The sequence below is a fragment of the Schistocerca serialis genome, chromosome 7 (genome assembly GCF_023864345.2).
Source record: "Schistocerca serialis cubense isolate TAMUIC-IGC-003099 chromosome 7, iqSchSeri2.2, whole genome shotgun sequence".
Classification (NCBI taxonomy): domain Eukaryota; kingdom Metazoa; phylum Arthropoda; class Insecta; order Orthoptera; family Acrididae; genus Schistocerca; species Schistocerca serialis.
The window spans coordinates 479,157,093-479,180,578 of record NC_064644.1 but is presented as its reverse complement, the minus strand read 5'-3'; the positions used below and the strand labels follow the sequence as shown (position 1 = coordinate 479,180,578).

At 44.8% G+C, this 23,486-nt stretch overlaps 2 protein-coding genes across 4 annotated transcripts in view; one reads left to right on the top strand and one right to left on the bottom strand.

Moving 5' to 3' along the window:
- The window catches only part of LOC126412127 (synapsin), an 861,195-nt gene that overhangs the window by 485,667 nt on the left and 352,042 nt on the right, over positions 1–23,486 (bottom strand). The gene's annotated exons all lie outside the window — the stretch shown is intronic.
- LOC126412129 (metalloproteinase inhibitor 3) overlaps positions 1–23,486 on the top strand; it is a 332,484-nt gene that overhangs the window by 294,279 nt on the left and 14,719 nt on the right. For all 3 annotated transcript variants that reach the window (XM_050081569.1, XM_050081571.1, XM_050081570.1), the window contains 3 exons: positions 4,295–4,415; positions 16,374–16,453; positions 20,212–20,442. In XM_050081569.1, coding sequence (XP_049937526.1) covers positions 4,295–4,415; positions 16,374–16,453; positions 20,212–20,442 — 432 coding nt within the window. The remainder of the gene's footprint in view (positions 1–4,294; positions 4,416–16,373; positions 16,454–20,211; positions 20,443–23,486) is intronic.

Genomic DNA, 23,486 nt, shown 5'->3' with positions numbered 1-23,486 from the left:
CGTGCAGCAGATGTTCCGGTCCGGGAGCGCTCCTCAGCGCCGGCTGTCCGCACAGTTAATAAGGCGGCTCCCAGATCCTGGAACGGGGCCGTTTGTACGCGCTGTGTTTGCACAGGCGGCGCGCTCCCACCGAGTAGCAGCATAACACTGCGCAGGGCAGCCCTGGTGGTCGGGCCGCTGCCCTTTGAAGCTGCTGCCGTTATGTTCCTCTGCCTCAGCAAAGTCTGCACCTACTCCCACAGGCGTACACAACGGTACCATCGCCACGTCGTCAATCGAAACAGCCAAGGCTGCATTTATAACCCGACAAAGAGAATCGTTGACCCGGGAGCTGGGTAGGTCACGTGACTAGGTAGGCACATTACAATTCGGAGCAACAAGTAACCGCACCTCCGTAACTTCAAAGAATCGCGCTCCGTCTTAGGAAAACCTAGTTTTGCAGGTACATTTACTGGTATATGTGGGAATCGTATCGAAAAATATGTTGCGAAAATAGTGGTAAAGTACTAGTAAATAAAAACATCATGCTTGATGCTAAAGTTGTACTGCGTGAATAGCGATAGTGTTGTTGTTGTTGTGGTCTTCAGTTCTGAGACTGGTTTGATGCAGCTCTCCATGCTACTCTATCCTGTGCAAGCTTCTTCATCTCCCAGTACCTACTGCAACCTACACCCTTCTGAATCTGTTTAGTATATTCATCTCTTGGTCTCCCTCTGTGATTTTTACCGTCCACGCTGCCCTCCAATACTAAATTTGTGATCCCTTGATGCCTCAGAACATGTCCTATCAACCGATCCCTTCTTCTGGTCAAGTTGTGCCACAAACTTCTCTTCTCCCCAATCCTATTCAATACCTCCTCATTAGTTATGTGATCTACGCATCTAATCTTCAGCATTCTTCTTTAGCACCACATTTCGAAAGCTTCTATTCTCTTCTTGTCCAAACTACATACATGGCTACACTCCATACAAATACTTTCAGAAACAACTTCCTGACACTTAAATCTATACTCGATGTTAACAAATTTCTCTTCTTCAGAAACCCTTTCCTTGCCATTGCCAGTCTACATTTTATATCTTCTCTACTTCGACCATCATCAGTTATTTTGCTCCCCAAATAGCAAAACTCCTTTACTACTTTAAGTGTCTCATTTCCTAATCTAATTCCCTCAGCATCACCCGACTTATTTCGACTACATTCCATTATCCTCGTTTTCCCTTTGTTGATGTTCATCTTATATCCTCCTTTCAAGACACTGTCCATTCCGCTCAATTGCTCTTCCAAGTCCTTCCCTGTCTCTGACAGAATTACAATGTCATCGGCGAACCTCAAAGTTTTTATTTCTTCTCCATGGATTTTAATACCCACTCCAAATTTTTCTTTTGTTTCCTTTACTGCTTGCTCAATATACAGATTGAATAATATCGGGGAGAGACTACAACCCTGTCTCACTCCCTTCCCAACCACTGCCTCCCTTTCATGTCCCTTGACTCTTATAACTGCCATCTGGTCTCTGTCCAAATTGTAAATAGCCTTTCGCTCCCTGTATTTTACCCCTGCCACCTTTAGAATTTGAAAGTGAGTATTCCAGTCAACATTGTCAAAAGCTTTCTCTAAGTCTACAAATGCGATAGTGTAGGAAGCGAAATTTTTTCTCCTTGCATTATTGTGTGTGGAGTATCAGCGAGAAATACACTGATAGAAAAAGTCGTAACACCAAAAAATAATTAATGTAGGGTAATGAAATTTGGAGAATAAACTTTCCTAGGTGATATACTTCAGTGATTAAGATCGCATGTCATAGGATAATGTAATCGCGAGCAATATGAAATGCTGGTACATTAATAACTGGTGTAACCGCCAGGATGTTAAATGCAAGCATGAAAACGTGCATATATTTTGTCGTACCGGTCCTGGATGTCAGTTTGTGGGTATGGAAATCCATGCGTGTTGCAGTTGGTCTGTCAATACAGGGATGGCTAATGCTGGTTGAGGATAACTTTGGAGTTATCGTCCGATGACGTGCCATATGAGCTCGACTGAAGACAGATCCGGTGATCTAGCAGGCCAACGTAATATGTCCACCCTCTGTAGAGCATGTTCGGTTACAGCAGCGGTATGTGGACAAGCGCTATCCTGTTGGAAAACACCGCCAGGAATGCTGTTCGCCGCGCGGGATTAGCCGAGCGGTCTTAGGCGCTGCAGTCATGGACTGTGCGACTGGTCCCGGCGGAGGTTCGAGTCCTCCCTCGGGCATGAGTGTGTGTGTTTGTCCTTAGGATAATTTAGGTTAAGTAGTGTGTAAGCTTAGGGACTGATGACCTTAGCAGTTAAGTCCCGTAAGATTTCACACACATTTGAACATTTTTTTGAATGCTGTTCTTGAATGGCATCACAGCAGGTCAAATCACCAGACTGACGTACAGATTTGCAGTCAGGGTGCGTGGGATAACCACAAGAGTGTTCCTTCTGTCATACGAAATCGCATCTCAGAATAGCATCACGTGTAGGTGTAGCGTGTCTAGCACGGAGACAGGTTGGCTGCAGGCCCTCAGCTGGCCTCTTACTAACCAACAAACTTCTGTGACTGGCACCTGGGCAGAATCAGCTTCCATCAGAGAACACAACAGATATACACCGTACCCTCCAATGAGCTCTCGCTTGACACCAATGAAGTCGCAAATGACGATGGTCTGGGACGAGTGGAATGCATGCTACGGGGCGTCTGGCTAAGATCTGTCCCTGAAGTAATAGATTTGTAACAGTTCGCTGTGTCACTGTGGTGTCAACTGCTGCTCAAATTACTGCTGCAGCTGCAGTACGAACTTCCTTGCATTACGGTGACAGCCGCTGCCAGCAGTCACATACAGTGGCTACATTCCTAGCATGTCTTTCTGCGGTATCGCAGAAGGAACGTCGAACTTCTCGTATCCCAAGTGCACGACCTCCTTCAAACTCAGAGAGTTGCCGTCTTAAAGGCATTCTTGATTAACATCGACTCCCAGACCAATTCTCGAAGGTAACTAACGCCCACGACCGTCCAGCGCGTATTGAAAGCAAACCTGAAATGGATCGTCATGGCGGCGCGCTAATAGCGCGGCTCTTGTGCGACAGGCACGAAATTCAGATGTAGAAACAAGCCTACCAACTTTTGTTCATGTCGCACAATTCATTCTTGGTGTTGCGATTTTTCTCCCGTCGTATAGATGTGCGTTCTACATGTACATTGATACTCCGGAAGCAAACGTATGGTGTATGGCTCTGTTACCTTCCAGTGCAGACATGAGAAGTGGTCGCAGAAAAGGCTCGCTGTCAACGTCATTAAATTTATTGGTAATTGGAAGAAGAAAAGAAGTGAGAGTGCTGACAGGGAAAAACGTGATGGAAGATGGGAGCAAAAAGCTGAAACTGAATAAGGTGAGGGCGTATAATGTTACAAAAGCAGAGACACAATCCTGATCGGATTGGGACTGTAGTGTCTACCCCAAAGAAAAAAAGCAAATTGTCCACAATAAATACCCCGTTTTTGATCTGGCTAAATGTATTATTAAGCTTCATTTTCGCAGTATTATGAACAATACAAAAAAAATTAGGATTTGTTAGATGACGGTCAGTTTTGCTTTATTTGTAAAGGTCCATATTGATCATACAATTTTTTTTACATTCTCCTAGTACAGGTTTCGTCTACTGCCATCTTCAGATCTGTTAAAAATTAAAAAAAAAGAAAAACAGTGGTGTAACCAACTAAGTTCGACTAGCTGAAGCAAAATCTATAACAGGCCTGGTGATACATAAGAAAAATAAAATATTTATATGATTAACAACCATGCATACCAATCATACATATAATACAATATTCTGATGTAGGCATCAGCCTCAAAATCTATACATGTGGGTACATATTAAGTGCTGGCGATGGCCAGGATGCGTCTCGTAGTTATACAAATAACTCAGGCCGTAGAGGGCACTATAGCTAGGGAACATGACTAACCAGCGTCCTAAATTTAATCAGTCCTGTTCTCTAGATATAGTGCTCTCTGCTGGCCTCCCAGAGTCCAACGGCAGTACCTTAACCGCTGCGCCACTGCGTTCACACTGTGATTTTGGTTGCAGGTGATTCTACTGTTTATGGATAGGTGGTTTCTCGTGTAAAATGTTGTAATACTTCGTAAAGCCTTCATAAAATTGGTATCTTGCAGACAAGTCATTAATTAAGCAAACAGACCGTACTTTTGAAAATTGTCGGTATTTTTCAAACGGTTCGTGACTGACTTGAGCGGTTTTCGTTTTTCAGATGTGTGTGGTGGCGCGCTTGGCGCTGCTGCTAGCGGCGTGGTTGGCAGCCCTGCAACTTGCGGCGGGGTGTTCCTGTATGCTGACTCACCCTCAGGACCAGTTCTGCAGGGCAAATTACGGTATGTCAATATATGCATATATATACCGATCTTCTGACTCCAACAGCCGCTTATGAGTAGGCCGTAGGAGGTTGCAGTACTGATGTAGCTGGCGCTCTAGATGTATCGGAAGACTGTCGTAAGCCTTCTATTTACGCCGTTGTAATGGAGTGGATTTCTTTCTAAATTAGATAATCTGTCTGAGGAATTTACTGCATCAGTTCACCAACAACATTTATTACTGTGTGAGTCTTATACATATTCGCTAGCGCCTTGCCGTGTGTGTGTGTGTGTGTGTGTGTGTGTGTGTGTGTGTGTGTGTGTGTGTGCGTGTGGTGTCAGAAGATAAAATAATGAATACAGGAAATTGGTCGATCGGTCGGTGAGAATGCGGCAGAGGATACTGCACGTGACAAACCATCAGCTTGCGTGAAAGCGAAGTCTTCTGTCAATTTTACGCTTGTCTGGTTGAGTGTCAATCTCGGATGCGTTATCTCGGTTTCAACCCCAGACGCACTGCGACTGACATTTCTGTACTACTTACATACGTGATCATAGCTGTTGCTGATGACAGTATACCAGGCCACATTCAGGAAGTAGTCGTGTGCAACACATATGTAAAGATACGTTAGTCCAAAATTCCTTTTTGCTATGAAAATTTCGACAGGAAAATGGGTACCTGCAGTTTGGTATTCCCTGAATAGTAACAGCTTTTCCGCCAACTGCTGTCTTTCTTACTTACCTGAGAAACATAACTTGAAGGAAGCGTGTATAGTAACGAGGAATTCGTCGCACATGGAATGCTGTGTGCGTCAACTCTTAAATATTACGAACTCGCATCGTCTCATTGCTCGTAGGGTGCATTTGAAGAGCTTCAGTATATGTGGCGACGACTAGCCCGTTCTCCACAACAAATATTGACTTGAACGCTGAAATTCTCTGCCGCGTCACCTGTTTTACTGTCTCCGATGACGATTCGGTCATATGCTAGTCACTACCACTCCTCCGCTGAAAGCTTCATGCAAGCCGCCATATTTCTTCAAAGCACTGCACTTCAACGTCAGCCACGACGTACTTTCTACCAGCTACGCTCCACCAGAAGTTTTCATGGCGGCCATAGGTGTTAACAGCTTCGTAGTAAAACTATTATTGTCACTCAAGTATTGGTGTATCAAACTACGAACAGTCTTACGTAACCAACGGTTACGGGACCTACGAGTTAACGTGAAATTCTGACTAAGGCGCGAATCAAATTTTTTGCCCGCCCAAACCTACGGTACAGGTAAAAAAAACTTTAACCAATAAAGACAGCCTGATGTTTAAGGGAGCCGGAGGTGCCTATGCTGCCCATGTTAAAATCACTAAGTCTGAGGAACATTTATGAATAAACTACCAAATAGAAAAATCTGAATTTTTTTTTACATATAGAGTGGTTTAGTATTGCAGTTATGACAGAGGGATTTTGGAGTATCTTTTCTAGTTTACTTCCAATTATTTTTTTTATTAATGACCCAAATTTTTTTACAAATAATTGCTTTATAATGAAACTGAAATGAAACTACTGAACTTATTGCCAAATGGCTGTGTTACAATGTAAGTTTGACCACTAGGAGTGCTGTATAAAAATTTCATCTCTCTAGCTTGAGTGGATTTTGAGAAAATGTTCCTTATATTCGAAAAATTCTAACTTACGGGAAATGGCTATCAAAGTTTCTCAATACATTCCTGCACTATAGGATGGATTATCAGGGTCTTCTTCTTCATCCTCCAAAAGCTTCCTCTTCTGTCTTCTTTTCTGGCCTGTTGTTCCGTCATACTTCATATGCCTTTCTCTTCTTTCTGCTCCTCTTATCCTTTCTCTGTCAATATTTCTTAGTGCTCGTACAGTGTTCACCCCAGCTGTAAATCCTAATGCCTTCAGAACTTCACACTTCACACTGTTCCCTTGGTTGTAGGTTGTTATTGCATCATAAATGCCAAAGTGCAGTGTTTTTATGCTTACAAACACTCTTTTAGGATTCACTTTCCAAATCAAATTGTTTACGCTCTCATTAGGATTCTGCGTCTTTCCGTGTAGAAATTTGTGTAACAATTCTGGCTGTGCTAAGTCATAAATAATTGGTTTTATTGCATTTATCACAGCTGCTGGCAAACCATGTTTGTGATCATAGTCCTTTTTTGCATTATATTTGCACCAGGAATCTTTTGGGCACAGGCTGTGTTGAGGGTATTCATTGGAAGAGGCAGTATGAAGGAACAATGCCCACACTGCTTTTCGCATGTCACTAACATCACTAGTATTTTGCCTTATAGCATACCCATAGTATCTCTGTTGACGTTCAATCACCTCATCAGTAAGCCTGCCTCTCCCTCCTTTTGTCTTTCCATCACTGAGCTTACTTGAACCCAAAGTTTGTTTGAGCCTCTTAGCGCTTCATTTGTCACAGAAAACAATGTAGCCAACCCTTGCACACTCGCTGTATGCGTAACATAAGGCGCTGTATGCGTAACAGACCGAGAAAATCCCAAGCAGTTCGCCAGGAAGTCACGAGAGGGTGTTAGATACATTCAGCGGCCGCCCATTTCCTCTGCAGACGTGGGGGAAAATGGTAATAACTCTACTTCTAGGGCGAGTAGAACAATAATTCAAAGTTTACATTAAAGAGGAATGTTCCAATTAATTTTCAGTAGGCAAAAAAAAAAAATCGTAATTTTTTGGATTTGACCATCTCTGGCTCCCCTTAAACTTTGCGTCTTTTAGTGCAATTCTGTCACATTAGCAGTTTAATTTTGTTGTGACTCGAAGCGAAAATAGCGACTGATGGGTGATTTTAAGAAAGGTTTGAAAAACCAACAGGCATCAAAGTACAAGTAGAATTGTGAGAATATTGTATAACAAAGCATAATATAAGGACAGATAATTTCTGGCATGGATAAGATTCGTAGGCATCTACAGAAACTAAATGAGAGACGCGTGAACCACAATGGAAGTAAGGGAACAAAAAATTAATCATGCTTGCTGGACTCCTATGGGAGATAAAAGAGTAAATGAATAGGAGTGAAGCTTGACACTGGAGGGACTGATAAGGATTATGCTCTGCTGATACTGGACGACTTGTCGATGAATGCCACACTCATAATTCTCTGGTGGAGAAGCCTTTTCGGGGAGACGGGTGTGGCATTCAGCGGGCTGTTGCGAAATGTCAGCGCCGTTAGTCGGCTGCCATACCGTAGTCTCTTCCTCGCTTCTGAATGCAGGGAAAGGCTGCAGACGCAGTAACCACTACGTGATTGAACTTATGCATGCCGTTTATGGTTGGGCAAACAGTTCAAAATTAGAGATGTGAGCAGAGGCTGTCTATGTTGATGTTTAGTTTGTGGGGCGCTCAACTGCGCGGTCAAAAGCGCCCGTAGAAAGTCCCAGTTTTTCCACTGTCCAACCTAGCCACTCTCACGAATGCTGCTGATGATGAAATCATGAGGACAACACAAACACCCAGTCCCCAGGCAGAGAAAATCCCGGACTCGGCCGGAATCGAGCCCGGGACACCGTGATCCAGAGGCAGCAACGCTAGCCAGCAGACCACGGGCTGCGGAGAGTTTGTCGATGAAAGTGCATATATGAAAACGCTCGAATACGAACAGTCTAGTAAACATATAGCGGATAGGCACTTGGTGCAAAGAGTGGCAACTGACCCTTAACATAGACAAATGTAATGTATTGCGAATACATAGAAAGAAGGATCCTTTATTGTCCTCGCATTCGGGAGGACGACGGTTCAATCCCGTCTCCAGCCATCCTGATTTAGGTTTTCCGTGATTTCCCTAAATCGTTTCAGGCAAATGCTGGGATGGTTCCTTTCAAAGGGCACGGCCGATTTACTTCCCCATCCTTCCCTAACCCGAGCTAGCGCTCCGTCTCTAATGACCTCGTTGTCGACGGGACGTTAAAAACAACACTAACCTAACCTTCATTGTATGGTTATATGATAGCGGAACAAACACTGGTAGCAGTGACTTCTGTAAAATATCTGGGAGTATGCGTGCAGAATGATTTGAAGTGGAATGATCATATAAAATTAACTGTTGGTAAGGCGGGTACCAGGTTGAGATTCATTGGGAGAGTCCTTAGAAAATGTAGTCCATCAACAAAGGAGGTGGCTTACAAAACACTCGTTCGACCTATACTTGAGTATTGCTCATCAGTGTGGGATCCGTACCAGATCGGGTTGACGGAGGAGATAGAGAAGATCCAAAGAAGAGCGGCGCGTTTCGTCACAGGGTTATTTGGTAACCGTGATAGCGTTACGGAGATGTTTAACAAACTGAAGTGGCAGACTCTGGAAGAGAGGCGCTCTGCATCGCGGTGTAGCTTGCTCGCCAGGTTTCGAGAGGGTGCGTTTCTGGATGAGGTATCGAATGTATTGCTTCCCCCTACTTATACCTCCCGAGGAGATCACGAATGTAAAATTAGAGAGATTAGAGCGCGCACGAAGGCTTTCAGACAGTCGTTCTTCCCGCGAACCATACGCGACAGGAAAAGGAAAGGGAGGTAATGACAGTGAAACGTAAAGTGCCCTTCGCCACACACCGTTGGGTGGCTTGCGGAGTATAAATGTAGATGTAGATGTAAATGTGGATGTATGAGTTGTAAAAAGTTAGATTATTACTGTCGTTTAAGTTTCTCATTAAGAAGTCGTAGGTTCCTACAACGATAGCAGTGTGTATCCGATCAGACGATAATGGAAGAGAAAGTGGTTATAGTACATATCGTTTTAATAATAACTTCATCTGCATGAAAAACAATACAGGATCGCCTCAGCACTGACGGTAAACGGGTTTGAGGGATAATCATAGACGAAGATTGTTGAGAATTGTGATTAGGTGCAGCTTTTGTTCTGTAAACTCATTTTATACAGACGATATTCGTAATACAGCGTTTGTCCAAACTGTGGGAGGTAGAGCAACATATTGTAAAGAAATGGCGCATTGAAACAAACACATCTTTCATTAAAAGTTTATTCAGTGCAGGAAGAATGTTCGTTTTTTTGTGAGATCATCATCATCGACAGTCTGAATGTTCGTATATAGGTTAGATATACAGGGTGGCGCTCGAAATGTGTTACCATCTTGTTTTTGAATATAAACTTTATCGTCAATACAATCTGAAAGGAACATACACTACAATGAAGAGCCGTCCATGGAGATTTGAGTAACTCAGCACATGTTCAATATGTCCACCATTTCGTTTTCTAACTTCCTTCAAACGAACACTGAAGTTAGTGCGTCGTAAATTGTGAAAGAAACAATTGGTAACAGATTTCGTGCGCCACCCTGTAGTTTTTTTATTAGAAACCTTTTTGTTCCAAAGAACGCGGTGCAAAAACGTTATATAATCGATGATTCTTGAACTACGACTATTGCTTTTTGTACTAGTGAAACATGCCAGTCTGCAGTCCTCTAGGTGCGGTATTAAGTGTTCGTACATGCAGGCGTCCGGACGCAAGTAAGGCAAAGTAAAGCAACTCTTAGTGGCACGGAACGAGAACAGGTAGACAGAGTGCGGTTACTTGGAGCAATGGCGTTGACGATGGGCAATGAGTTAGGTGAACGGGTTACGACATTGTACAAGCTGATGAAGGCGAACAGGAGTCACGGCAAGACATCGTCCGCTAGGAGCAATAGTGCACGTAAACAGATTGTAAGTGGATGACGTTGCTCGCTGAATGTGAGAACTACCACAAGTGATAGTACTGCTTTTATAGGGCAGATCATGAACTTGTTTTCACGCCGCTCCGTCACGGCGGCAAGCGATCGATGAAGTCGGTGGTTCATTGTAGCGAGAGATATCAGGTGGCTGGCTAATACATGAATACCGGTTAAATGTTGCAGCACAGCGAATATGTGACACTCACACTCTAGGTCGTCAGCAGCCCCTTGTTGCAACTGAAATTCTCTCATCTGCAGACCTTACGCTACATCTTGGCATACGGTACTGTGACGCAACTAATATCTATCATGTGAGCACAGACTGTATTTACAAAATGATCTACATCTGTTTTTCATTTCGGGAGCGTTCTGTCATTAAACTCCTTTTCAAGTGGAAAAAACGGCTGCTGAAATTTGTTTGTCTCAGTCTGCATATGGAGGAGATGCATGCATGGGCTCCAGCAGTTACAGGAGGTGGGAATACACTTCGGAGATGCGAACAATGGCATTCAAGGTGAGTTTCGTAGCGAACGTTCTGTGTCTGTCTCAACGGAACAGAGCAAGCAAAGAGTCGTGGAATCCTTTAGACAGACAGACGTGTGTTTTAAGTCGCAGTGAAACCTGCAATAGGACATAGTGCACTGCAAGAAATTGTTAAAGCCTGGATTTAGCGAACAGTATGTAGTCTTTGGGTACCATATTTGTTGACCGAAGATAAGGAAGTTTCGATAAGTCCCATCATGCAGAACGTGTTGTACCACGCGATGATTTGTTCAATTTTTATGAGTCTGGAAGAAAATTTCGATGTATGGAATGGCAGCCTTTGCAATTGCGCAAAAAGAGAAAGCAAGGACAATGCGGTATGTTACGGAAGTTAGTGGCTGCTTTTTTGTGGAATGCAGAACGCTGCATTCGTGTGGATTTTCTTCAAATTGGACAGACCATAACATGCTGCCTTCTGGGTCCAGCCACTTTTGAAGCTCCGGCGAGTACAGCGCGGTAGGATTATCCAGTAGACTCATAACGCGACGCTTCTGTTGGTGTCGCTGATCCTACAGTGTCCACTGCTGCTTGGGTCGCAGGTTTGAATCCCACCTCTGGCATGGAGGTTTAGGCAGTTCTAAGTCTAGGGGACTTATGACCTCAGATGTGAAGTCCCATAGTGCTTAGAGCCATTTGAACCTAAAGTGTCAACTTGTCACCCTCTGATTACCACCTCTCTCGTTTTGTGCAAGAACTGCGAGGCCAAAACTGTGGGACGCTGGAGGGCATCCAGAAAGCAATGTGACAACCTGAAGGGGCTCATTTTCAAGCGTACAGAACGGCGGCGAAAATGTGTGCAAAGAAATGGAGACTATACTGAAAAGTGTCAGACTACGCTGTAAATTAAGATGATATAAATGGGTTGTCTACATACTGAAAATTAATATTTGTAACAATGAATATAACACTCTACTAATCAATAAAGAATTTCCATGACAGTCAGAGATTAGAAAAGTCCATAAATGAAAACATCTCATGCCTTTGCAAATTGGGAAAGAGTCCTTGAAAACCGCCTGTTTAAAAAAAATTATCTCATTAATAAAGGTTCATTTTGGATTCGGTGCAGGAAAAGGAAATACGGATGATGATTATGGAATAAGACTGGTGATGGAGAAATCTCGAGAATACAAACAAAATACACTCCTGGAAATGGAAAAAAGAACACATTGACACCGGTGTGTCAGACCCACCATACTTGCTCCGGACACTGCGAGAGGGCTGTACAAGCAATGGTCACACGCACGGCACAGCGGACACACCAGGAACCGCGGTGTTGGCCGTCGAATGGCGCTAGCTGCGCAGCATTTGTGCACCGCCGCCGTCAATGTCAGCCAGTTTGCCGTGGCATACGGAGCTCCATCGCAGTCTTTAACACTGGTAGCATGCCGCGACAGCGTGGACGTGAACCGTATGTGCAGTTGACGGACTTTGAGCGAGGGCGTATAGTGGGCATGCGGGAGGCCGGGTGGACGTACCGCCGAATTGCTCAACACGTGGGGCGTGAGGTCTCCACAGTACATCGATGTTGTCGCCAGTGGTCGGCGGAAGGTGCACGTGCCCGTCGACCTGGGACCGGACCGCAGCGACGCACGGATGCACGCCAAGACCGTAGGATCCTACGCAGTGCCGTAGGGGACCGCACCGCCACTTCCCAGCAAATTAGGGACACTGTTGCTCCTGGGGTATCGGCGAGGACCATTCGCAACCGTCTCCATGAAGCTGGGCTACGGTCCCGCACACCGTTAGGCCGTCTTCCGCTCACGCCCCAACATCGTGCAGCCCGCCTCCAGTGGTGTCGCGACAGGCGTGAATGGAGGGACGAATGGAGACGTGTCGTCTTCAGCGATGAGAGTCGCTTCTGCCTTGGTGCCAATGATGGTCGTATGCGTGTTTGGCGCCGTGCATGTGAGCGCCACAATCAGGACTGCATACGACCGAGGCACACAGGGCCAACACCCGGCATCATGGTGTGGGGAGCGATCTCCTACACTGGCCGTACACCACTGGTGATCGTCGAGGGGACACTGAATAGTGCACGGTACATCCAAACCGTCATCGAACCCATCGTTCTACCATTCCTAGACCGGCAAGGGAACTTGCTGTTCCAACAGGACAATGCACGTCCGCATGTATCCCGTGCCACCCAATGTGCTCCAGAAGGTGTAAGTCAACTACCCCGGCCAGCAAGATCTCCGGATCTGTCCCCCATTGAGCATGTTTGGGACTGGATGAAGCGTCGTCTCGCGCGGTCTGCACGTCCAGCACGAACGCTGGTCCAACTGAGGCGCCAGGTGGAAATGGCATGGCAAGCCGTTCCACAGGACTACATCCAGCACCTCTACGATCGTCTCCATGGGAGAATAGCAGCCTGCATTGCTGCGAAAGGTGGATATACACTGTACTAGTGCCGACATTGTGCATGCTCTGTTGCCTGTGTCTATGTGCCTGTGGTTCTGTCAGTGTGATCATGTGATGTATCTGACCCCAGGAATGTGTCAATAAAGTTTCCCCTTCCTGGGACAATGAATTCACGGTGTTCTTATTTCAATTTCCAGGAGTGTATTTTGTTGGTCTGTAGTTATAAAAAAGGAATTTGATCGAGTACGATGGCAATGATATGGTAAGTTCTAAGTGCATATACTCTACAGACGACTTATCATTGACATGTACAACAATATTAAAACTTGCATCAAAAGTTTCGCAACTTAGAATTTAATGTTATTGTCAGTGAGGAATGTGCGGTCATTCCATTAGAGTTTGATTTTGTAATGACTTACCTAACCACAAAGATACGGAGTTACAGTGTTTTGCATGATCATATGTAGCCATTATACCTAATAAACATCCACAAAATTCGAGAGAATCTTGAGCAATGAGGGAAGGCATTAGAAAGAAATGGCTTACGAAGACCGAATTAATGATGTGCAACTTCAGCTCCACTGCCACATAAACCACAGATATTAAGCTAGACAACGCTACCAATCCAAGCTTAAAGGTTTTGAATATCTGGGATTAGTAACACCAGGGGACGGATCAATTAAAGCAGACAAAAGTGATAGAATAACATATATTTGAAGAAGGTGGCATATGCCTTCAGGATTTCTGTACTATGTAAATATACCCATAAAAACCAAAGGAAAAAATTTATAAAGCAGCTGTGAGGCAAGCTGTATTGTCTGTCAGTAAAGACTGAGCGTCAAAAACGACTCGCGAATGGAAGCACCATTCAACAAAAATGACCATGTTGCGATGGCCTGGAGAAGAAACATTGAAAGACAAGGTGTGCAACGAATTTATGAGAGGTAGCTATAAAGCCGTCCCAATATGAACCTAGTTGTGGAAAAGCGCACACAAAGGGGAAAGGAAGACGTCAGGTCAGCTGGTACGAATATTCAAAGTGCTGTGGAGATGAGAAGTCTTGCGAGGGCGATGACTGCCAGTGGGTTAGACTGCGCCATATGATTAGGATGGTCGATTTCAAGACACGGGACAAGGCGGTGACAAAGAAGAAGTACTCGTAACATTAAGCAACTTGTGACGTTCAGTGTGACCCTCGTACAGAGAGCTCTTGCGCAAGATGTTTAGTATCCGCAGTGTTATGCTGTTTTGGAAAAGTTGGATTACTTGTGAAAGTGAAGATTATTGTTGATTTACATATTTTAGATAAGCAAGAGTATACTGTAGAACGAAATGAAGGAAGAGTAGAGATCGACGTCTGGTCGATATCGATGTCACTAGAGACAGAACACAATATCGACCGTGTCTTTTGAAGGGTTCCATCCCGGCATTTGCGTGGAGTGATTTAGGGAAGTTATGGAAAACTGAAACCGGTATGATCGGACGCGGATCTGAACCGTCATGCTTCCGGAAACGAGTCCAGTGTGCTAACGACTACGCCACTTCCCTTCGTATGTGTGTATGTGTGTGTGTGTGTGTGTGTGTGTGTGTGTGTGTGTGTGTTTGTGTGGGCGCGCACGCTTCAGCTTTAATACCCGAACCATTCACATATTGTATCTAATACACTCCTGGAAATGGAAAAAAGAACACATTGACACCGGTGTGTCAAACCCACCATACTTGCTCCGGACACTGCGAGAGGGCTGTACAAGCAATGATCACATGCACGGCACAGCGGACACACCAGGAACCGCGGTGTTGGCCGTCGAATGGCGCTAGCTGCGCAGCATTTGTGCACCGCCGCCGTCAGTGTCAGCCAGTTTGCCGTGGCATACGGAGCTCCATCGCAGTCTTTAACACTGGTAGCATGCCGCGACAGCGTGGACGTGAACCGTATGTGCAGTTGACGGACTTTGAGCGAGGGCGTATAGTGGGCATGCGGGAGGCCGGGTGGACGTACCGCCGAATTGCTCAACACGTGGGGCGTGAGGTCTCCACAGTACATCGATGTTGTCGCCAGTGGTCGGAGGAAGGTGCACGTGCCCGTCGACCTGGGACCGGACCGCAGCGACGCACGGATGCACGCCAAGACCGTAGGATCCTACGCAGTGCCATAGGGGACCGCACCGCCACTTCCCAGCAAATTAGGGACACTGTTGCTCCTGGGGTATCGGCGAGGACCATTCGCAACCGTCTCCATGAAGCTGGGCTACGGTCCCGCACACCGTTAGGCCGTCTTCAGCTCACGCCCCAACATCGTGCAGCCCGCCTCCAGTGGTGTCGCGACAGGCGTGAATGGAGGGACGAATGGAGACGTGTCGTCTTCAGCGATGAGAGTCGCTTCTGCCTTGGTGCCAATGATGGTCGTATGCGTGTTTGGCGCCGTGCAGGTGAGCGCCACAATCAGGACTGCATACGACCGAGGCACACAGGGCCAACACCCGGCATCATGGTGTGGGGAGCGATCTACTACACTGGCCGTACACCACTGGTGATCGTCGAGGGGACACTGAATAGTGCACGGAACATCCAAACCATCATCGAACCCATCGTTCTACCATTCCTAGACCGGCAAGGGAACTTGCTGTTCCAACAGGACAAGGCACGTCCGCATGTATCCCGTGCCACCCAACGTGCTCTAGAAGGTGTAAGTCAACTACCCTGGCCAGCAAGATCTCCGGATCTGTCCCCCATTGAGCATGTTTGGGACTGGATGAAGCGTCGTCTCACGCGGTCTGCACGTCCAGCACGAACGCTGGTCCAACTGAGGCGCCAGGTGGAAATGGCATGGCAAGCCGTTCCACAGGACTACATCCAGCATCTCTACGATCGTCTCCATGGGAGAATAGCAGCCTGCATTGCTGCGAAAGGTGGATATACACTGTACTAGTGCCGACATTGTGCATGCTCTGTTGCCTGTGTCTATGTGCCTGTGGTTCTGTCAGTGTGATCATGTGATGTATCTGACCGCAGGAATGTGTCAATAAAGTTTCCCCTTCCTGGGACAATGAATTCACGGTGTTCTTATTTCAATTTCCAGGAGTGTAGTTACTTAGCATCTGTAAATAGTCTAGAATCAGAGGGACCGCAAGAAATGTACTACGTCATTATCTTTGATGGGAATGTATTTTCCGTCGCATTAATTTCGTTTTACGCAAATCGCGAACTATAAGTATTTGCAGTCATTTTCCCAATAATGGCAGCTGTAAGCCAAGTTAGTTATGCTCCATTTACAGTATTAATTGCGATATGTAGATGTTACCTTTTTTTGTAATCATCAGCTTGTATCAGTATAACGATCGGAGTGACGGGACGTATTGTGTGTTGCAGTGATTCTGACGAGAGTGAAGAAGGAAATCGTGACGGACAGAGACCGCGTCTACCGGACAGTGGTCAAGAGGATATTCAAGGTAAGGATACGGCTGCCACCTGCAGACTACATAAGCACTTTCTGGCTCCAGCAGTTTGTAGTATCCGCATTTCAGTTATTTTTGTGTTAGCTTTCCTCAAAGTATATCCTTGCTTTGTGATTAGAACTGAGAATGGTGTGAAAACAACAGGAACTGTTCTGTGTGAGCGAAGTTGAGGTCAATGAATTAACAGTCAGTTTCCTTTTGATTCATTGATTTCAAGGATTAACTCGCTGTTTACTATAAAATTTGTAGAGTACTGAAACTTAAGGTACAATAATTCAATTTATTTATTGTGCTATCACGTGACGTATCCGGAACTATCATAGTGGTACATCTGGCCTCATTACATTCTTTTTTTTTTTGTAAATCGTTTTATACTGCGCTGCTTCTAAGTTGATGTTAGAAATATTTTATATATAGTTATTTTGGTCTTACTTCACTATGACACTTCACTGAAATTAGAAGAAATTACGAAGTTATTTATTCACGCTCATCTGACAAAACCCTCAGGGGTAATGGTGAATTTAACAATGAATGTTTCCATGTTTGTGATTATTCCTTTTGATGACTGTACCTTTTCAAAACGGAACTTTATCTTTGCAGTGTGTGCATTGTACAGAGATTGGAAAGGAAATAATAACTTTTGTAATTAATATAAAGCGCATGGTGCTCTTTATAAAAAACGTGGTGTCTGCCTCCCACAGTCCAAGGCCAGTATCGAAGGTCCAGTCTGATAAGAACTTCTCCCCAGGAAGTTCCACTGCCATATACACTCTGCTACAGATTGAAAGTTTCGTACTGAGTGTTGTGATCATGCCTTTTCCCCCATATCCTTTCTAGTAGCAGCTTCAAGAAGAATGAAATGGTAGTAGCAGTTTGAAGTTTCGAGTTACCAGTCCTGCGGGAAATAAAGCACTGTACGAAATATTACTCACCGCTTTAAAGAGCACACTGATCGCTTTGGGCGCCGAGGCTGGTGTAGAGCTAAACTTGGCTGTCATATGACCCCTCATCACTGACAAGTCATGGCAGTGGAGTGGAGTTCATTTGCCAGTCGGGGGCATGGAATCAGTGCAGTAAGATGGATCGACGTACAGGCGTGATAGAACGACAGGGAAGAGCCACCTTGTTTTTACGTGCCCATGACCACACGGCGAATTTGTTGATGTATCGGTGCGGACTGTCCATCGGGTAAACAAGGAATTTTTTACCTCTCGGAGCCATGAAATATGGCAAAAGAACAGTGGTCGGAAAACGATCCCAACTACCGTGGTGTTGAGGCGAGTGTTACGCCTGGTCAGTGACAACCACAGTGCTATCCTGCTCGGTAAGAGTCGATCGGAAAAAGTGTCCTCTGCGATACGCTGGAGAACTGAAACGCAAAATTCGTACCTTCTGTTAAGGTCGCCGGGACGCAGTTACTGCAGTGACTTCAGCTTGAAGGATTCATATGCAGGCGTCGTTTCAGAACACGCCACACAGTTATTTGAGAAATCTGATATTCCTGACCTCCCCGTCTTGTGTACTTTGGAGGGCTCCGTGTGATCTCAGATACGCTCGACATGCCGTGGCTGACCAGTGCTCTTCCCTTTGCATGCGAATTCAACTTCGAAGAATTCTGTATGGCAGTGATAAAACTGCTTCTGCAGGGATTGCTGAATCAGTGGTGGAATGCACGTTGCTCTTGAACAATGGACTGACTTCGCGCAATTTCCAACACAAAAAAATGATTTCTCTTGTCGTGTAGACCCCACGTTGCCACAAACAGCAGCGCAGTTGTATCAGAACTTTGACTATTCGTCTATCCAGTGGCATGCGCAGTGTGTTTCTATCTTTTACAGTTTTTAACAAACAATGTAAATGTGTTCTTTTTTTTCTGAGTCACCCTGTGCTGCATCATGGTGTCATAGAAAATGTCTGGGACTATTTGAGGGGGGGGGGGGGTGAAACGTAGCAGTTAACATCGTCGCAGTTGGTGGCTGTACAGGATGTAATTATCAGTAAGTAGCTTCAGCCGCAAATGGCGTATCTGACGAAACTTGTGGACTCCCCTCCTCGCCCAGTTAAGGGCATTATCGAGACTAGAGACGATGTTACATAATACACTACTGGCCATTAAAATTGCTACACCAAGAAGAAATGCAGATGATAAACGGGTATTCATTGGATAAATATATTATACTAGAACTGACATGTGATTACATTTTCACGCAGTTTGGGTGCATAGATCCAGAAAAATCAGTACACAGAACAGCCACCTCTGGCCGTAATAACGGCCTTGATACGCCTGGGCATTGAGTCTAACAAAGCTTGAATGGCGTGTACAGATGCAGCTGCCCATGCAGCTTCAACACGATACTACAATTCATCAAGAGTAGCGACTGCCGTATTGTGACGAGCCAGTTGTTAGGCCACCATTGACCAGACGCTTTCTATTGGTGAGAGATCTGGAAAATGTGCTGGACAGGGCAGCAGTCAAACATTTTCTGTATCCACAAAGGCCCGTACACGACCTACAAGATGGGGTCGTGCATTATCCTGCTGTAATGTAGGGTTTCGTAGGGATCGAATGAAGGGTAGAGCCACGGGTCGTAACACATCTGAAATGTAACGTCCACTGTTCAAAGTGCCGTCAATGCGAACAAGAGGTGACCGAGACGTGTAACCAATGGCACCCCATACCATCACGCCGGGTGATAAGCCAGTATGGCGATGACGAATACACGCTTCCAATGTGCGTTCACCGCGATGTCGCCAAACACGGATGCGACCATCATGATGTTGTAAACAGAACCTAGATTCATCCGAAAAAATGACGTTTTGCCATTCGTGCACCCAGGTTCGTCGTTGAGTACATCATTGCAGGCGCTCTTGTCTGTGATGCAGCGTCAAGGGTAACCGCAGCCATGGTCTCCGAGCTGATAGTCCATGCGGCTGCAAACGTCGTCGAACTGTTTGTGCAGATGGTTGTTGTCTTGCAAACGTCCCCATCTGTTGACTCAAGGATCGAGACGTGGCTGCACGACCCTTTACAGCCATGCGGATAAGATGCTTGTCATCTCAACTACTACTGATACGAGGCCGTTGGGATCCAGCACGGCGTTCCGTATTACCCTCCTGAACCGACCGATTCCATATTCTGCTAACAGTCATTGGATCTCGACCAACGCGAGCAGCAATGTCGCGATACGATAAACCGCAATCGCGATAGGCTGCAATCCGACTTTTATCAAAGTCGTATACGTGATGGTACGGATTTCTCCTCCTTACACGAGGCATCACAACAACGTTTCACCAGGCAACGCCGGTCAACTGCAGTTTATGAATGAGAAATCGGTTAGAGACTTTCCTCATGTCAGCACGGTGTAGGTGTCGCTAACGGTGGCAATCTTGTGTGAATGCTCTGAAAAGCCAATCATTTGCATATCACAACATCTTCTTTCTGTCGATTAAATTTCACGTCTGTAGCACGTCATCTTCGTGGTGTAGCAATTTTAATGGCTAGTAGTGTATTTGCGTTATGTCTGCTGGCGGTGTATAATTTTGCATCCGGCGTATTTAAATTGCATGCAGGGGTAACTGTTTGCTTATCTCTACCTTAACAGCGTGTATAAGTGTAAGACTATAGCGTAGTTTTTGAGAGATCTTGGTAAGTGCTGTAACACAGTGACAGGGCAGGAACCGTCCGCTTCGGACTCTGAACTCCGCTGCCGTGCAAGTGACTGTGACACTACTTCTGTACGTGTGCTCGGCAGGCTTCGGAGAAGGACGCGGTGTCGCTGTCTGCGGGCAAGATCTGGACGTCGTTGCACGACAGCATGTGCGGCGTGCGGCTGCAGACGAACCGCACGTACGTGCTGGCCGGCCGGCTGTCGGGCGGCAAGGCCCACATCAACCTGTGCGACCTCTACCTGCCCTGGGACAGCGTCACCCCCAAGCAGCGCAAGGGCTTCCGCCTCATGTACCGGCAGAGCTGCCACTGTAAGGTAAGCACCCTAGTCTACTCACTACCCTCTCTGCCCTCCCTCCCTCTCACTCTTTCTCTCTCTCTCTCTCTCTCTCTCCTTCCTTCTATCTCTCTCTTTCTCTCTCTCTCTCTCTGTCTTCTGTCTCTGTCTCTCTGTCTGTGTGTGTTTGTGTGTGTGTGTGTGTGTGTGTGTGTGTGTGTGTGTGTGAGCGCGTGTGTGTGTGTCACAGTGAGCTCCCGATAAGATTCGTTTGCTGGTCACTATCTATGACAAGTGCATGTTTCGTTCCTTTCGAATTGCTCAGTATCTTTTGATCCGTTGTGATCTTTTCCGTCCTGCGGCATGCAACTACACTTTTCACTCTGTGTCGTTTGTCTCTTTTTTTGGTTTAAACTTTCTTTTCTTGTTTTTCAGTTCCTTGTGATTTTCTGTATTATTTTCCAGATCATCCAGGACTATTTCCGGTTCTTCCATATCGTCTCTAATTTCCTTGGTCCATCCTATTTGTTGCTTCACATTCCAGAGTTTCTCTATAATTGTTCTCGTTAATCTGGTTTCTGGTCTCCTAATGATATGGTCAAACAAATATATACCCTTTTTACGTGTAGCGTATCTAATAGATTCCATTTCCACGCACACCACTTCATTTCGAAATATCCTCCGTTGTCCCTCTTTATAATACCTGCTTTTAATATATACATGTTCTAGATATTTGTCGAGTCTGCTTCTCTGAATGACTTTGAAAGAGTTTCACTTGTGTATGTTATCTCCAGCAGAGCGACTGGATTGTTAATTTATTAAGTTTCGTTTCGATTCGTAGGCATTTCTTATTGTTTGTAGACCATTTTAGTCATTAACACTATAATCATTTTATTAATACTTTCTTGTGGAGCAGATTTTTCGTTGAAGTTGTCTAATATAATTTGTCCTAGGTGTTTAAAGTGATTCACTATTTTTATTTCTCTGATGTTTACTGTTACCCGTTTTATTAATAGTGCATCTGTTATCATCTTAGTTTTTACGAAAGATACCTGGACTCAGATTTTCGTATTATATTTTGCAGGCTTGTTATTTTATTTCTGGCTTCTTGTGAGTTATTAACTAGTAACTCTAAGATATCTGCAAATCCTGAGAAATTTAAATTAATTAGGTCTTTCTTGGTTCTAATTTGTATTTTCTTAGGACTTCCCTGGTACCATTGTCTCATCAGGTACTCCAGAGCACACACAGTTAAAGTTAGTGGTGATAGATCATCACCCTGTCTTCAGTTGTTTAAATCTTAAACGGCTCAGATAATTCTCCTTTGAATTTGATTTTGGGTTTAACCTTTGTGTGTACATTTTTATCATTTTTTATCATTTGGGAGTGAAGTCCGAAATTCCTTAATATTTCCAATCGGTGGATACAATCCTAGGCTTTTTTGAAGTCTGGAAAGGTTATTACTTCTTCTTTGTGTCATCTGTTCTAGACATCCATTATCAGATTTCAAAGTGATTACCTTTTCCATGCCATTGTCCAGGGTCTAATTCCTCAATGGGTCTCTCCTACTTTCTATTCATGCTAGTCTTTACAGCGATTCTACAGAATTATTGACAAGACTTTATATGTGCAATCCAAAAATGGAAATCCCTCTGTAGCTATCCGGATTTGTTTTTCTCCTTTTTTGCGTAATGATGTATTGTAGTTGTAGTTCTGCGTGCTGGCAGCTCTTTTTTGTCCCTAATTTTCACCATGTACTGGTGTTCTGACACCTTCGTTGGTTCTGCTACACGTTTCCAGATTTTCGCAAATGACACTGTTTATAAACTGTTATCCAGAAATGTGGGGATGTGTTCCCGACGCCAAAACTTTACAAAAAGTCTACATGGATTTGAGTCCGAAAATCCTTCGTTAACGAGTTACGAAATGAATTCTGTGTACTGACTCCTGATAGTGCCACACACCGTTACTTACATTATTCTTTACAGATGGTCTTTGTATTTGTTTTTTTGTTTGACTGATCCTTTTGATCGGCAATAACGTGTGCAATGGAATCATTCGATCAGTATTTCTTACAACGTTGTACTGGAAAAACGTACCTACTGTTTTTCAGAAGTGAGATTTTCAGCGAAGTCCGGCAAAGCATGGAACACACGCTCACGACCATGCATACAAGCAGGAGGAGAGGGGGTCTTTTCGGCCAACTGTATGGACTTTTTGTAATTTTTTGGTGTCAAAATCACATCCTTATATTTGCGGACACCAGCACATATATAATGGCCTGCAGATTTGAGTGTTTGACAAACATCTTCATCGTTCTTCTTTCAAGCTGTAAAGGAGCAAGAAAAAGGCGTTTCGTTTATAAACGGAGATCCCCCGTTTTTGCTTTTCTATCCAGCGCAAGAACAAGTCCATAGTAAACCGATTGTCTATTGCTACCGAGCTGATTGATTTTGATGAAACCTGTCAGAGCGTAAGGTCACGGTTCGGGGATGGAAAGCAGTTGCTTATTGCTAGTAATAAGCAAGCAGCCTCAGTTTTATGTAAGCACATGCTATCATGTAGTTGAAAATCGCGAATGGCTATCAGCGAAGTCTGTATCATGCAGAGCGCACATCGTTTCTGAACTCGTCAGCGGAGTCTTCTGCGATTGCATTATCTACATTCTTAGTGCGACTGCCTACAAGTGATATCTCTGATTTCACCTGAATATCATAACGCAGCATTAAAGGAATACAACTCACAATTTTTACTAATCAATCCTCGGCATAGTTACCTCTTCGGTTCATATGTGATTGACGCTTGCTGTTGCAACCAGTTAGTTAAAAAAGTGAAACTATCAACAGGTTGAGAAACCAGTGTATTAATAGTTCAACGTTATACGAAACGCCCAACGTTCTTTGCAGTGAAAACCGATTTTGTTATTTCTGTTTTTATTCCATAGCAAAAAAAATGGCTCTGAGCACTATGGGACTCAACTGCTGTGGTTATCAGTCCCCTAGAACTTAGAACTACTTAAACCTAACTAACCTAAGGACATCACACACATCCATGCCCGAGGCAGGATTCGAACCTGCGACCGT